This window comes from Drosophila suzukii, chromosome 2R (genome assembly GCF_043229965.1).
Source record: "Drosophila suzukii chromosome 2R, CBGP_Dsuzu_IsoJpt1.0, whole genome shotgun sequence".
Lineage (NCBI taxonomy): Eukaryota > Metazoa > Arthropoda > Insecta > Diptera > Drosophilidae > Drosophila > Drosophila suzukii.
Genome location: NC_092081.1, coordinates 20,166,531 through 20,183,818, shown reverse-complemented (window position 1 = coordinate 20,183,818; position 17,288 = coordinate 20,166,531). Strand labels below are relative to the sequence as shown.

Sequence of the window (17,288 nt, the reverse complement as noted above, 5' to 3'; positions counted from 1 at the left end):
TTATAATTTTGACCCGATGTAGGGCTCTTTTCGTAGAGTATGGCATAATCCAATTTGAAATTCCCGCCAAAATTGAACATTGGGAACATTTAAATAATTTCCCTCTTTACAAGACTGGGAACCAATGGCGAACTAGTTCGTTATTCCTATTTTAAATACTTTTTGATAAAATACTGCAGTTTGAAGACCAATTTAATACCAACTTAAGTACCAGCAAAGTTTGTGTTTTCGAACACTGCAAACAGCAGTGCGATTAATATAACTTGTGTTGATTCTCTCTGAGATTAAGATTGAGATATTTTGGAAAGACCAAGATCGGATTGGACTGCGGAAGAGCGGCCAACCAGACGCGGAAGTAACAGCCTTCAACCCCAGCCATGGCCGCTGTGCTGCCGGAGAACGCGGCCGAGATCGCGGTGGCCAACGCAATCAATAACATCAACGGGAATGGAAATGGGAACGGGCGCAACCGAGTGCTACCTGGCGGATTAGGCGGAGGTGGTGGTGGTGGCCAGGTAATTACCCACTGGGTGGAGCACCCCCGCAGCACATAACCCTCTTATCTTGGCCTTCGACTTTTCAGAACAACATGATGAATATGCGGGATAGACTGTTCCATGCCATTTACTTTCGGGCGGCGGCTGCCTATGCGGAGTTGGTTCCACGGTAAGAGTCATTGGCCGTCTTATCTGCTCACCCATAATCTCTAGATACACCTCTCCACCTCCTCCGCCTCCAGGAAGGTGCAGCTGACCATCGAGTTCCTGCTGCTGGCCAAGGCCCTGCTGTTCTTCTTCACGCTCATCTACGTGCACAACTCCTTCATCAAGAATCCCTGCACCTGCCTGCAGGAGATTAAGAACTGGCCCCGCGAAGGCGTCATCAGGCAGGGACTACCATTGGGATACCCTCTTTAATCATTGTTAATCAAGTCCTCCTTTTGTAGAGTGGAGATCATACCCCATCTGACGGAAAAGCGGGCCATTTGGCAGGGCATCAAGCGGGACCAACAAATAGTGCGCTCCCTCAAGGATTCCTAGTAAGTAGAGATATTATATATACTATATTTAAATAGTTTAATACTCATACTTTGCAGTTACTACGGCATTGGTCCGCAAACCCATCAAAACCACGACAGACTCAAGCGATACGAGTCCATTCTGGGCAAGCTGGGCCTGCCCGTCAGACCCACCTTCGCCTACAGCAACGAATCCCTGTACTACTACTTCGATGCCATCAACATCCTGGACACCTACGACCATCCCAATGCCATACAGCTCAAGAACGAGGAAGATGATGGTGGGAATATCATAAATATGATTGTATATAAACCTTTCTGATGATATTTCCACTTGCAGAGGAGCAGTACATTGTGGAGTATTCGCTGGAGTACGGCCACCTGCGACTGTCTTCCTCCACGAGAAAGCGTTTACGCATCCCCGTGCTCACTGTCCAACTGGATCCCAATACGGACAAGTGTTTCGGGGACAGCATAACGCGTTACCTGCTCAAACGATTGCTGGGGTAAGGAAACATATGTGTAATAAGTTCCAGCTGTATTTTGTAAGCAATTCCCCTGCGTCTCTAGCTATGATGACTTACTCATGGCCTCGGTGAGAACCATAGCCGAGCAGGAGGAGAACAAGGGCTACCTGCGCAATGTGATCACCGGCGAACATTATCGCTTCGTGTCCATGTGGTGGGCAGCCTGGAGCAGCTATCCGGCTGCCTTTTGTGTGATGCTGCTATTTGTGAGTCCACTGGGTTCTAGTAAATTAAATACTTACTAATACATCTTTTATTTTCAGACCTTTTCAGTGTCCATGCTGCTTCGCTACTCGCATCACCAGATCTTTGTTTTTATAGGTAGTGAAATCATTTAACCTTGCCAAGTTTGAATAGACCATAAAGACTCTATTTTCCTTCTCAGTCGACCTGCTGCAGATGCTGGAGTACAATGTGTCCGCCCGGTTTCCCATCGCTCCCTTGCTCACCGTCATTCTGGCGCTCGTAGGTGTGGAAAAACCCCCATTCGACTGATTAATTTGCATTGCCATTAACCCTTGTAAACCTGCTTTCCTGCAGGAATGGAAGCCATCATGTCGGAGTTCTTCAATGACACCACCACGGCCTTCTACATCATACTGATTGTCTGGATTGCGGATCAATACGATGCCATCTGCTGTCACACGAGCATCACCAAGCGTCATTGGCTCAGGTGCGTACCGATTTGGCAACGAGACTATCTAAAAAAGGAATACCGAAGAGGATATTTATTTTTTTTCTTACTGTGCAATCGTCCGTGTCCCGAACAAATGACAAATTCAATTACATTAAGTCTGCAATCCTTTCCAGCATCTATGTTGCCGCACTCCGGCCATAGATAATAGCTTCCACCCGGCATCTTGGCCATGCCAAGCCCTCCCATTTCCAGTTTCCCACCTCCTTCATCAGCACTTAACAGTTCATTTCGTTTGGTTCGCATATTTTCTTTTTCTTTGGTCTCAGCCCGGGTATTTTGCACCCGTCTCACCGCCGCCCAGTTCAACCGCTGGCGTCCCGGTTGTTATTTGAAAATTAACTTGGCTTGCGCAAGCCTCCTCCGGGGCCAGAACAAATCGACCAGTGGCCATCCCTCCCAACCACCCACCCACTCACACACACAGACACCGGCAAACAGAGAATTTCATCACTTAAGTCAACAAGCGTAACCCAAGCGCCTGTTCTCCATATAGCCATCATCATGGCATATAGCTCCTGACCGTCGGAACTGGCCCAACCAACCAACTGAGCCGCACCATTAGCAAACATTTAAATAAACTGGCCGCTGCCTTATAACAAAAAAAAGGGGGAAAGCGGTGGAAATTTAGAGCCGCTCATGCCCGTTCGATCGACATTAATGACCATGCACGTCAGGAGCGGACAGCGGACGGCGACCACCGACAACCCCATCTTCACCAGAAACGGGGCTACTTTGCGGTTTATTACGCGCACTTTGCATAATTGAGAACGGCCAGCCGCAGGAAATTATTTTCTTATTTTCCTTCCTTTTTTTTTGGCAACTTTTCCGGACATCAATTTCCACGATGCGCTGAACGACGCGGACGACCCATCAATAATTCAAAAAGACACTCGAAAATTCCCTTTTTAGCGGTTGCCCAAGGTCCTGGCGCCTTGATTATGAATTCATGTGCATGCATCCAGCCTCAATCACTGGCCACGCCGCCTGGCGGTGTTGATTTTGCGTAATTTGCGCCGAATTAAAAGGCTATCAGTGCTCCCGAAAATAGGGCTTGAAAACTCAAGATGGGCAGTGTGGGATTGGCATCTCCTCCTCCTCGAGGACCACTTGTCGTATTTATGTTCATTAAAGATTCATTGCTGCGAATGATTTTAAATGTGCCCGGCTTGTTTGCGCAGAGATTGTCTCGTAGATTCCCAAGGAAAATGACAGCTGGGCAGGACTACACCCCGCTTTTGTTCAGTGTGTATGATTCGAGTAGGCCACAAATGAAAAATTTATGTCAGGCACGCATAAGGCATCTCTCGAATATCTCTAGTGAAGATGAAAAGGCCATACTATCGCCCAGATTCCAATGATAGTCGCCCTACGAAACTACGAAACTACGAGGCTACTAATCTGTGAGGTTGTGATGTGCACCTGGCCAAACGAAAAATATCTTTTGTGTCTGCTGCCGTGCTGTGCTCCTTGGAGTTTCGCATAACTCATCATTTGCCCGACCAGATTGTCAAACTTTTTGCAAAACTTTTGAATGAAAAAATATCCAATTGCAATGTACCGGGGCGAAGGCGAATCCTTTTCTGTGCAATTGAATGGCAAACAATATCTGATGTTGCCTGCTCTAGGTAGCCATAAAGGACATTGATTGGGCATGGGCATGGGTATAAGTATGGGTATGGGTCCGAGTTCGATTCCGATTCCAAGTCCAAGTCCAAGGAGCTTCCATCTTGGGGCAGCTGCTTGCTGCTCGCTTAAAGTGAAATTAATTCAGCACTGGGTCTGCGAATATCCCTATGCCATATGGCCAGGACACTCCACCGGAACCATAAATGCATGTTTGTGAGTGTTTTGTGTGTCCGGAGGGTGTTTTTGGATGTGCCGGAAAAGGGAATGGGGAATGTTGGAGTGTGTGTGCTTTCCTACGGTTTAATTTTGCTGTTATTGACTGCCCCAAGCGGTGAAAAGGGGTTTCCGGTACAGTATTTTTATACCCTCGCAAAGGGTTGCTTAACTCGGAGTAAGGGGATTAAGAGAACGAAATATCAGAACCATTTATGATGGTTCTTATTTCTGCTTAAATATATTAAGCTTCATAAAAGCAGTTAATACTTAAAATACCATCAAATTTCCATTATACAAGATATTTTATGTAACCTCTTTTGAAAAAAAAAAATCTCAAAAATGTCGTATGTTAAAAAACATGGTTTTCGAAAGTACCATGTTTGAAATAAAGCATTTTGAATATGTAATTTTCACAGTGCTTTTAGTCGCCAAGTTGCTCAAATCACTCTTTCGTCTTTACAGTTTATCAATGAGAGAAAATTAAGATTGCAATTTTCAATATCTATTTAACATTATTCAATATTATTATTTAATTACCTTGTCAATCGAAGAATGCAATTTTCAATATCTAGTTAACATTATTAAATGTTATTTTCAATTGACAACTTAAGTATCTGGTTTTCAAGAAGAGAAAAGGGAGTTTACACTTCTCAATATCAAGTTAACATTATTCTATATTCTAGATATATTCTATCTATATCTAGCTGATCTTAATCTGTGGTAATGATCATGTTTGATTAAGTTAAGGCTAGTAAACCAATATATCTGGTAGGATATTCCAAGCTTCGTCATTGCAAATTAGTCCTTTTTGTCTTGTTCTTGCTGGCGCCGCTGTTGTTGGTCCTGCGGTTATGGGTTACAGGGCCGGGATTGCTTGTTCTGCTGCTTCCTTCCTGACTTCCTTCCTGCCTGCGGAGGCGATGGAGATGGACGGGGGGTCCACTTCTGCTCCGATCGGATCCCTCTGCTCCTGCTTCCGTATTTGCTCGCCTGTTTTTGCGGTTAACTTGGTCTGTGGAAGGCAGGCAGTCAGGAGCTAAGGCCCAGGACCAGGACCAAGACCAAGACCCCGACCAAGCCAGCCGGCTGGCATTGAAGTTAGCATACAAGACAAACAAGCCGGCGGCGCTTTTCGCTTTTTAGCTACAGCCCATCCATGCCCCTACTTACAGTCCGCCAAATGGTATTAATTTCATTGCATAGACTAATTTGTGTACTTAAACTTTGCTAAAAGTTGCAATCAACGTGAATTGCAAATGGCAATTGCAAACGCAGACGGCGGCAGTTGGAAGCTTAAGACTGTCAAGTGGCCAACGTCGAGCGGGGCAACAAAGCCAGCTTTTAGCTTTTAGCCAACCAGGCAGCAGTCAACCAACCAACCAACCAACCAACCAACTAACCTTCTGAACTTCCTGTCAATTGCCTTCAATTCATTCTAATTGACTTTTAAGGGACTTTAAAGTCATCAAAGGAGCGACTGCCTCGGCTCTGCTTAATCGCCGTTTAACGAGGCCGCCCGACGACCACCCCTAACTACCCTCGTATACCCACCATCCAGTATAATAAGCCCCTGACACCCGACTTTACCCCGTAACTCAGCCCTTTTCACTCCGAATCCTCCGAAGCGACGGCTTCTTATTTTGCCCTGTGGCTTCTTGCGGCGCGTAATGCTTCTTTTGTGCTTAAATCTGGTTGCCAGGCACGGGGCAGACGACACGTATTAAATGAGCTGCAAACGCACAGGAAAAGCTAAAAGAAACACCTGCCCGCTGGCCCGGTGGCCCCCACTTCGTATCCCACTTCGAATCCCGAGTCTTGCGCAGATTGTTTGTCGCGCCAAGGAAGCTGAGGACCCGGGCTTCAAAGAGCAAATGCCAGGCACCCAGGGAACCCAGGGAAGGGGTTCAGCCCAGGTCGGCTACAGTAGCGCGCCTCAAGTAGCTGCCGCCTTCTCCGCTTTCCTTCTGTTGTTTACACGCTTGTTACGCTAACAAACACAGGAAATATATATACATTTCTATATATATATAGAATGGTCGGGGACCATGTAACATATATATCGCCTGCCATTGTCGCCGCTTCTCGGTCTAAAAGGTGGCCACGGTGTCGGCGGGTTAGCCTCAACGTCAACGGCATTGGCAACCATGGTGAAGTGCTCCCCGGAAAAACCGGGAAGGGGTACACAGAAAAGAAAAGTATATTGGGATCAATTGATAATCGCATGCTTAAGTATCATTTTTACCATAGAACATTGTAAATTTGATATAAGGCAATGGTATTTCTTGGATTTACTCTCATAAAAAGAAATCTCCTCTCTTTGTAAATTTATAAAGTAACATTTTTCAATGTATTAATGAAATTTGATATTACGAAAGGTTATTTCCTGAATTTTCTGTCTCTTTAAAAATTGTCTCTTCCCATGGTCAATATACTGGGTATTATTTTAACCTTTCAATTATTTTAATTAGATATTAAGAATGGTCTTACTGGCATTTCCTCTCTTTTAAAATTCTCTCTTTTCAAGGTAAATTTATTAGGTATCATTTTTGCAATTAAATAATGTACATTTGATATTATATCTTCGAGTTCCTCTCTTAAAAAGTTCCCTCTTGCCATGGTAAATTTATTAAGTATAATTTTTACAATGGAACAATGTAAAACTGATATTAAGGAATGGTATTTCTTGAATTTCCTCTCTTTTTAAATACTCTCTTTTCACGGTAAATTAAGTTAGTATCATTTTTACTATTAAACGTAAATTTGATATTAAAGAATGGTATTTATTTGATTTCCTCTCTTCAAAAGTTCCCTCTTCGCATGGTAAATTTATTAAGTACCATTCTTACCATGGAATAACGTAAAACTGATATTAAGAAATAGTATTTCTTAAATTTTCTCTCTTTTAAAATTATTTCTCTCTCGAAAAAGAGAAAGAAAAGAGCAAAATAACGGATAAAATTGCTCTGGGTTAGAGCGAATATCCAAACTCCGAGAGCAAAAAGCAAGATGGCGACTATAAATATTTTTAGTAACATATCAAGATAGATTTGAGTCTTAATTTCCTCAAAATGATAATCATATCTTATGAATTTTTCCTCTGTGTACAGGAATGGTATAAGGCTGGCATTTTCCTTTCGCTTTGCACTCCTTTGGCTGTTTTCGTGTTGATTGAGATCATGTTACGCAAAGTATAATTGCGTCAAGTTTGTTTTTCTGCCATAACTTTTGTCCAACCGCGCGGGCGGCGACCCCCATCAACAGAAGTGGCTCAAAGGGGGGTGCTTTCATGGGTGGTGGCTAAATGGATGATGGTGGGGTGGGGGTGGGGGGTTCCAACTGGGCGTATCCTCGTTGGGTGGGTGTTGTTCAAAGGTGCAGTTGATGAGTGCTCATAACGAGGCAAAATCGCTTCATTGTTGTGTGTTGTGTGTGTTCTGTGTGTTGTGTGTGTCCCAGTGTGTTTGTGCTCTGTTTGTTTCAGTTTCAGCTTGTTTTGTTTGTTAACATGGCGTATGCGCAACGTGCCTTTGTCTGCTGTTTGCATATGCGACAACTCTGTTCCAATTTATGCATGAAAATGGGTCGTTTTCACGCATTTAACACAGGCAGAGAGAGGCGAAGACCGAGTGAGTGGAGCCATAGTGTTTGCACGGCAAATACTTCAGTTTTTGCGATATTTCAATTAAGTTTCGAGCTGCATTCACCCCGGTGAGTCCGCCTTTGAATCGAACCCCTCATTGAGCTCACCTTTGCATCTACTGCAATAGATACTGCTTTTAACCCTGCAGCACTCGCATCGAAGATATGCCATCCCATATATGCAAATGCTATTAAAAGCAACCATACCTGCCATAGCTGTGGAGCTTACAAGCTCATTGAGCACTTTAACTATTACGAATGCCCCCCCTCTCCTTCTACTCGTTCGCCGCCTCTGTTTACCTGCAACAAATAAACACTTATGACGCAGATCGGATCATCGTTGTTGGAGCAACTGACACGACCAACAGCTACGTTTCACACTTGCCACCAGGTTGAGTCGGGCTGAGGTGCTTACTTAACCACGTACCCCCACTCACACTCACACCCGGCCACCCAGACACATGCAACAGTTGTCCTATTTGCCATCCGCCCCTCCCCGCCCCGCCCACTTCCGCTCTCGGTTCGAAGGATATGAAAGCCAACCGTATTTGCCTGGCGCACATCCGTCCTGCCACGTCGCACACTGGTCGACTGGTGACGGGAAGCTGATTGAGGCATTGTGGTGATGGAGTTGTAAGAGATCTGGGAGTTACTACTTATATATGGTATTTACCACGCGGACTTAAAGCATTATTGAAATGGTTTTTCTTAGAAAAGAAGGGTTATATTTACATACGCTAGAAACATTATTTTATACTTTATTCGGAAGTTTTCTTGCTTTCCTATTGAAACCCTAATTTAACCTACTAAAGTTAACCGAAAAACAGTGGACTTGGTTAAGCTTTTGAGCCTTTGAAATAATTGTAATTGGAATTGAATTAATTAACCTGTTTATCCTCTATAAGGATATACCCCTTTTTCAAACCAAACTTAACAGGGCTTTATGGATTGACTTATCGCAATACACACACATTTTTAATACCATTATATTATTAGTTTATAATACTAGTTTACTTATGTCTCAACAATCAAATAATAATATTCAGACATCACTTTTGCTTTTTTAAAGATATTTAAAAAATGGTCTGTTCTGAGAACCTACCGACAAACTGAGCTCTCTGTTAATCATCTTAGTTGTACTGTAGTAAAATATCTTTAAGGAAAGGATCCAATAAATAGGATCCACATATATTCAGTTCAAATAATTTTAATACTTTATCATTTTAGTGTTTTAAGGTTGATAGGGGTAATCATACTTTGAAAATACACCTCTAAGTTAGTCTAAGTTAGAAGTTTTAAGATGTTTGAAGAATCGAAAGAGTTTGTGCTATCTGATTTTCAATTTGCTAAAAAATACAATATTTGTATCAGATTTAAGAAATTGTCCGCTTATGAGAATTTTGTCCGTATAACAGAGCTTTGTCCGTATGCCCGTAACATCCGTTCTGAATGACGTACTTGGAGTGATTACCCAATGTCAGTGCACTGTGCCCCCGGAGGCGATTGCAAGTGGTTGAGGAGGTGCTGCGCCTGTATGAGGGCAAGGGTGAAGCCGAAGGAAGGGGAAAGGAGCGGAAGCGGGGACAAGGAGTTGCTGCTTGTCAACGCTACGCTACATTAGGAAAGCGAATGGAACGGAAACGAACGGGCGATAAGTGTTGTCTACGTGTCTGCAGCCCGCACTTCCTTTTCCCGGCTGCGAGGATTCGGGTGGCATCCTGGAGAAGAGTATGGCGTGTGGCGTATGGAGTATGGAGTGTAGGTATGGCCATGTGTCAGCTAGCGGGGGAAATTGAGGAAATTGCTGGCAGGCGCTTGCCGGGGATGTGTCCATAATGCTCAATGCTCCTCTGCTTGCGCAATGCCCTGGAAAGGCTTGCTAAATAAGAGTCGTGTGTCTTCATTTGTCGGCGTTGATATTGATGGTCGATACTGCTCTATGTTTGTGTGTGCACACAATCAACTCGAATTAAATTCAATAACATAACTCAATCATGGCCATGCCTCAAAACCCTATCCCTATCCCAATTCCCAACCCCCCGAACCCACATCGCAACCCCTGTAAAAATAAATTAAAGTTCAATTCCGCCGGCCACGCCAAAAGGTCTTCTGTCCGGTTGTCAAGTTGTTTGTCCAGTTGTCCCGATGTCCGGTTGTCCAGTTGTCCAGTTGTCCGGTTGTCCATTGCTTATCAATGAGTCGCCTTCGTTGTCATTATTGTTGCCTCTGCTGTTGCTACGGCCATCCATTGTGTTTTTTATTTGTTGTCTTTGGCCGGCAACAATTCAGCTAACAGCGCCAGCAATTATTTATATTATTAAATCCTCTTGAGTGTGTTTTATTTTTTTCGTATTTTTTTCTTTTAGCCATTGTTGTCCTGGCCGTTTTGATATTTGTCCGCCTCGGCTACTGTTACTTGTTACTCTTATGTCATGGGTTCCTCCAACTCGTACTCCCACTTCCACTCCATCCAAAAAAACACGTCTGACCCATTTCTCGGCAGCTTATTCTCAGCCCATCGAAAACAAAAAAAAAAAACAGCTTGGAGGTGGCGGAAAAATAGAAAAACAGAAACCAATATGTTTTCGCTTTTTATTTTCGACAGCTAAATACAATTTGGTCGAATGGTAATCATGCTCTCCCCGCTTCCAAAAATAAAAAACCATCTACCCCCATCGATCGGAGATATTTGATGTGGGTTTCGGGGTTTTAGACACGAATTTTGGCAGCTTTAAAACCAAGTGCTATTGCATAGTTCTTTCTATTATGTGAGCCGTATCTGTTCTGGGCCAAGATTGCTTCTCGATTTCGAAAAGTCCTTGACACTTTTGACACAACTTAAGTGGGGTAAATGTTTCACTTAGCCCGAGATATAATAATATGGGGTCTTAACTTTAGATAGCAACCCTAGATTGATAAAATACTGGATTCTTTTAGCTTAAGTGAGTGCAGTTTATTTTTAAATGGTTTATTTTTTAAGCTTTTGAATGTTGAAGAATGAGTGAACATCCTAACATAACAATTCATAATAATCATAGACGAATTTAACATTCAATACCTTAATATTCTCCCCAAACAGGGTCCTTACTATTATTATAAAATGAAATACGTATAACCGTATTAGGGTTTTAATAAAAGTGAAATTCTACAAATTCCTTCCTGAAAAAATTAATCGCACCTTAAATATTCTCTGATCTGAAATATAGTTTAAACATTTTAAAGAGGTTCTAAATGGCTTACCAACAGAAAGCTGTTTAAATTGTTGGCATTGTTGGGTAGTCATAATGAAGTAAGGCCACCAAAACAGAAGAGAGGCTATGGTAAATTCCCTTGCATCCTGTGGATTGCCGATTGTTTGGGCCCTGCACTAACCTTTTTCGCCCGTCTACTTGCAGATTCTTCTACCTGTACCATTTCGCGTTCTATGCGTATCACTACCGCTTCAGTGGACAATACAGGACGCTGGCGCTGCTCTCCTCGTACCTCTTCACCCAGGTGGGAACCCCATTTACATGTGGCCACATGGCGTAACCATGGCGAGTAATGAATGCGTTATGCAACGCCGCTGCGACAATGATGGAAACGAACTCCGGCCATGTTTACGCCTGTCGAGTGCATGACAAATTGCCATTCTCCCATGCTCCATGCTCCAGTCTCCGGTCTCCGTTTGGTGGCATTGTGGCATTGTTTCCAGGCCGGGGCGGAGGCTCACGTGCAGACCGAACCCCGGCTCACGTGCCCGGCATCACCGTGGCATAACCTCTCATCCTCCATCTGCCCCATATATCTGTCTGAGACTCACACTCACTCTTGTGTCTCTTTTCCAGCACTCGATGGTGTTCTTCTTTCACCACTACGAGCTGCCGGCCATCATGGCCCAGCACCAGGTCTTCATCATCACACGCAATCAGGGAGCAGCAGCAGCAGCAGCAGCTGCGGCAGCTGCAGCGGGAGGAGGAGCAGGAAACGCAGGAGCACCTCCAGCAGGAGAGCCAGGTGCTGGAGGAGGAGCAGGAGCAGGAGTCGTTGGCCAGCCTGCGTCCATGCAACGTGCCCGACTCATAGTCACTCGACTCTTCAGCCAACTTGCAGCACAACGCCAGGGGCAACATCAGCAGCAGCAGCAACCGAATCAGGAGCCGCAGCGCCCACCGGGACCCACTGCCGCCGTGGGCGTGGCCTTGGCCAACCTGAGAAGACTGCCCGTGGTGGGCCAGTGGCTGCAGGGTCGCGAGCAATTCGCCACCGTGCGACGCGTCTTCCTGGGACACGGCGGCAACGCACGCCTGATGCAGGTGCGTCTGCATCGTATTAACGTGGCTGACATACCTGGCTTGCGCAATCAGGTTGCAGCGGCCATGGCAGCAGCCGGGGCGGTCCAAGTTGGCGGAGCAGCGGCAACGGCGGCGGTGGCAACTGATGAACCCGCCAGCGGCGATGTTGCAACTACAGCAGCAGCAACAGCAACAACGCCAACAGCAACCCATGCTGCAGGTAAGCTTTGGCGACATTCCCTCGCCTTAATTGAGTGGGGCCAGGCCAGCACACTTCATTGCCTTTCACATTGGGGGCTTAAACTCTTAACTTTTGCGGCAAGCATTTGCATACCCTTTCAGTGGGCATAATACCTGCATCAAAGGATAGTATTCAAAGGAATTCCTCTTTTTTTATAATCCGGAAGTATGCATATACCAGTTTAGCATCCTTTTAGAGGAAAAACTCATTTTGTAAAGCTTATATATTTAAATTGAGTGGGTTGTTAATGTGTTGCTTTTATGGCAAATCTAGTTTTCATTAGCCAGGCAAAAGGGGTTGAAGTAATTCTTAATACCCCTGAAATAAGTATATTTATAGAACATCGAAACTTCGACTATAACTGGCAGCTTTCACATTTTTTTCCCCGATGGCAGAGCAGTTTTCTTTGCCACGAAGTCCTTTTTGGCTGTGTGTGAAATCGTTTGGAAGATAAATTCAAATTTGAATTCCACTCGACAAACGGGGGAAATCCCTTTCGCCTGCGGAGCAGCGCGTATGTGTGAGTCGGTAACAACCAAACAAGCAATACAAATAAGCAAATAACAGATTCAGTGGCAATAAATGCCAACGAGAGCAGTGGAGGATTGGAGTTGGGCTATCCAAGGAGCCCTCAATTTTCGAGCACATTCAATGGCCAAAGAACCAAAGCTGCTCTTAACGTCTGTCGGTCTGTTCTGTTCGGTTCTGTCTGTTTGTCGGTATACAATAATCGTAATATGCATGAAATTATTTCTCAATTCGCAGGAAAATATTCACTGTAAATGTTTCGCTTGTCATTTCCTGTTTTATTTTCACTCTGCCTTCAAATTCCCTGCATATTTCAGATGTCGAAACAAATCAGGGACGCAAGCAGCCGACAACATCGGGCATAAATGATGCAGTAGCAACGGGAGCGGAAGCAGCTCAAGACGGGCCGCTGGGTCAGGAGGTGGAGATGGAGTGTCCGGAGCAGGAAAAGCAGGAGCAGCCGGGCCAGCAGGATGGGGCCTTGTCCAAGACGCTGGAAAATCTAAATTCCGTTGCGGCGGATATTATAAATATGTCGGATGAAGGAACTACTGTTGCAGCACCTCCCTCAACGGACAGCACTCAACGAACCCTGATCCACGCCCACGCCGACGCCCACACCCATGTCCATGTCCATCAGACCCAGCCAAAGGCGAGGCAATTAGAAAATAATTTGCCAGAGCTGCTGAAAGCGGAGGGGTCATCCCTCCCAGCATCAGCGGCATCAGGTGAAAAGCAAAGCTGCCCACTACAAGTCCAGAGCATTATGAATGACCAGCAGCATGGGCAGCAAAGCAAACCGGACGAGCCCGCGACGGGAGCAGCTGCCACGTCAAAACAATCCTCTCTGCCAGGAGCAACAGAGGTAGTAGCTGAGGCTGGAGCAGGGGCAGCAGCCGGGCCAATGATGGATGACAGGCAAACAGTTGATTTTATAGAAGGCGACAGCCCAACGTCAGCAGCAAATTGCCAACTCAATGCCGGCACAAACCACAAGGCACAGGAGGAGCAGCGGCTAATGAAAACTTCACAACATACATCAAACCAAGTGACAACGGCAGCAGCAGCAGCGGGAACGGAAACGGAAACGGCAGTAACATCAGCAGAATAGGCGAGGCATTAGTGGCGAGCCCCCCGAAAAACAAACCCAACCATCCCCGAAAATAGCTACCCACATAACAAGATGTTATACATAAAAGAGCTAGTAAATTTTTAGATAATTTGTCTGGTGTACTTATGTCCGGAGATCAACCACGACTCACGACGCCCCCGCTTGGATGATGAGTGTGTGTGTGAATGTGTGTCTGTGTTGTCTGCTGAAATCTGCAAGGATTCGGATGGATGGATACAGGAATGGATGGGTAGATGGTATTTCTCCGAAGGGGGGACACGAGAGTGTGTGCTTGAGCTCCGACTACAAAACGAGTGACGGAAACGCGTAGTTGACCTGCTTGCACCTGCAGGGAAAAGTCAGGATACACATACATATATTAATAATGTTGCAAGCCTTTTTAATTAGCCAAATACGTGAGAAGCCGCAACACACGTACGGCTACATACATATATCAGCAGCCACAATGCACACAACACAAGCTAGTCGCGTTTTAAACTTAACTTTTTTGCCCATCTTTGTTTGCCCTCGTTATTGAGAAAAATGCGTTGAACATTTTTAATTAACTTTGTAGCTCCCTTTAACCCACGAACCCATAGCTCCGCCTAGAATCCCGCCCAGACCCGCCTCCAAACCGGACGGACAAACAGCCGTAAGCCCTTCCGGCCGATAAAAAAGTCGATCCTCCTGCTGTTTGCCCCAGCTTTTCGCTTTAACTTTGTGGAAAACCATAGAATTGTCAACTGTAATTTATATATTGTTTGTCAAATATCATTTAAAAACCGCAAAAAAGGCATCACACGCAAAAAACACTGTGAATATTCATGAAAAAAAACAATATCGTTGAATGTTTGACATAATAATAATGATAATACAACATCTGTGAAATCCCCTTTGGTAATTCTATTGTTTTTGCTTTCTTTTAAGTATAACCCTAATTTGTACAAGGTATTTGATTGTAGCTCTGACCTGATCTGATTTGATGTGAGATTGAGTGAGTGTGGCGACGATGTTTGTAGAACTATTCAATAAGCAATGGAGGTCGGAATCGAAGTTCGCGAACGGTTTATAATTCTTAACTTTACACACTAAACTAATACTAGTAGCTATGACTATTTGCTATTGCTAAAAAAAATGTTATTTCTAAATGTGTATAAGAAATATACAACATAAATCAAGTACACATGTTTTGTTGTGGGGCTGAATGAATCCAGCTGGACGTTTTTTTGGGTCTAATGAATCCGAAAATGATTGTGTAATTTACATAAATGTTAATAGCCTTCGCGGGAAATTTAATTTGACTGGAACACAAACAAATTATGCTACATCAGAAGTTGAGGCTTGATTTGCATATTTCCGCCTTATAAACAAACTGAACGAAACCAATTCGGGGTAGTCATATGAAAGATATGATATGATTTTATTACTGACGAAGGAGGGATGATTTTAGAGTGGTCACAAAAGGAAATTACAAAGAGATCATCTTGAATTGGTAAAGGCACAAGGCTGTCACTCCGATTTTTAAATACAAATTTAATAGTTAACACTAACTTTACAACAACAATATGCTTTTAGGTCTTGAAGTAGCCCTTTTGTAGATTGGTTCTGTGTTTTTTATATGCAATCTGGAAAATCTAAATCTAAGTTATGTTCTTGTATACTTTTTATTGTTTAAATTTTATCGCTTTAAGAATATAATATTCTTAGGTAATAAGCTCTGTAAAAATTCCCATTATTTATTTATAATACTTAAAGAGCTCAGTACATCCTAGTATACAGTATTTATTGGGTTTTATAAATGAATGTTAATCTGAAAATGTAAATCGAAGCCAAATTATCCTCATTGATGGCCTTCGGAATGTTGTGTTGAGTACCGCCAAAAAGTTGCCGCAAAAATATGTAAATAAAACAATGCAAATTGCTCCTTGGAACTGCTCCAGCCTGCTGCTCCTGGTGATGCGCCTGCTGCTCCTGCTCCTGGTCGTGGCAACTTGTGCTGTCACTGCGCATATCTTCCAGTTCGCTGATGTGAGCAGCCAAGTATCTTGCAATAACAAACAGCGGGTCGTCCTGTGTCGTATGTGCCGACTTGAGCGACTTCAGACAGGAGGAGCAGGGACATCATGGCGATGGCGGCGACGAGGCGTGGAGGCGTTCCGGGGACAGACAGCCGTGACACACAGCCGGAGAATTCCATTCCAGGGGAGGGATGGGGATATGGGGCGATCCCATCAAGAGATGCCAATGGTCCTTCGGAAAGAGATGGGGAAACATACATATTTATTATGTCGCAAGTACTCGTCGACTGCCTATATGAGCAACGTGAGCTTCCTTTGATTAACATCTTTATCAATATTTTCTTATTATTTGCTCATTTCATCCGGCTCCGGGAGAAACTTTTCAATAAAGGAGGGCCCCACAAAGAAGCTGGCAACTGACAGCGAAAAAAAATAAACAAATCATTTGCATCTCATTAATGCAAATCACATATATAGCCGCGTGTGGGTGGGTGTGTTTTATGTTTTAAAAGGCTTGTCAAATCCCAACCCCCCTCCATAAGTATAAGAGCAACCCTCGCGGCAGCATCTCCTTTGGCACCCCCCCTTCCCCTTTTATCCCTTCAAAAAGCCCCCAGGATGCTGTTAATCAGAAGTCAAACAAAGTGTTGCCTACTTTCCAGCTGTGATTACAGGCACAACATTTTAATTGGGTATTTATATTTCCACAGCAAATATTTCCTCAAGGCTTTGGCCAAATAAAGATGCCAAGTCATAAACTAACCATATATACACTAATTTAATACATCGCTTGTTTTTTGCCAGGGCCTTCGGCGAGCTAAATTTTCCGGAATTGTAATTAAAATTTTAATAACTACGACTGTCAGTTCAAAGTAATAAACCTTTTCTTTGATGAGCCTTTGTTCTTTTGTTATTCGGCGTCTTTTGCGGCAAATTGCTAATAGGCAGAATTCGTTCATATTGAACATAAATAAAAGCACACCTTTGTGGAATTTAATTCAGGAATTTTCCGAATGCCATTCAATTCATTCTATGCGCAATCCATTGACACACGCATCTTATTTATTTTAACAGGAATCAAATAATATTTTTCCCGCGAACTGAAATAAATTTTATTGAAAGAGGAAATGTGAAGGAGGTATACGAATACCAGAAAGCAACCAAAAATATTACCTAAGGTGTAGGAGGTGTTGTATAAGTCAGTTTCCCTGCCTTTATATTATTGGTAAAATGATCTAAAATTAGATTTTTTTTGCTAAAATATAAGGACAAAGAGTTTTGTTGGGTAATAAAACTAAATTTTAGATAAGAGAGCTACGCAGGCTTTTAATCCATCTGTATATTCTTAAATCAAACCACGAATATTTAACAACATGCTGGGGCTAACTTTTCC

General features: G+C 43.8%; 1 protein-coding gene across 1 annotated transcript; it reads left to right on the top strand.

The window, feature by feature from the left end:
• Nucleotides 1-234: 234 nt before the first annotated feature.
• LOC108009969 (membralin) lies at nucleotides 235-15,055 on the top strand. Its single transcript, XM_017074731.4, has 13 exons — nucleotides 235-515; nucleotides 584-666; nucleotides 740-886; nucleotides 947-1,039; nucleotides 1,097-1,299; nucleotides 1,359-1,524; nucleotides 1,589-1,751; nucleotides 1,809-1,866; nucleotides 1,931-2,014; nucleotides 2,086-2,218; nucleotides 11,119-11,218; nucleotides 11,551-12,217; nucleotides 13,084-15,055. Exons 1-13 carry the CDS (start codon nucleotides 378-380, stop codon nucleotides 13,875-13,877), a joined length of 2,829 nt encoding a protein of 942 aa, XP_016930220.2. The 5' UTR covers nucleotides 235-377; the 3' UTR covers nucleotides 13,878-15,055.
• The last annotated feature ends 2,233 nt before the right edge of the window (nucleotides 15,056-17,288 follow it).

What these genes read in the sequence shown, in the direction of transcription:
- LOC108009969 (XM_017074731.4), top strand. Translation starts at nt 378, where the DNA reads ATGGCCGCTGTGCTGCCGGAGAACGCGGCCGAGATCGCGGTGGCCAAC. An exon ending in TATGCGGAGTTGGTTCCACG is followed by an intron (nt 667 to 739) that starts GTAAGAGTCATT and finishes CTCCGCCTCCAG; the next exon opens with GAAGGTGCAGCTGACCATCG. An exon ending in CCTCGTACCTCTTCACCCAG is followed by an intron (nt 11,219 to 11,550) that starts GTGGGAACCCCA and finishes TCTCTTTTCCAG; the next exon opens with CACTCGATGGTGTTCTTCTT.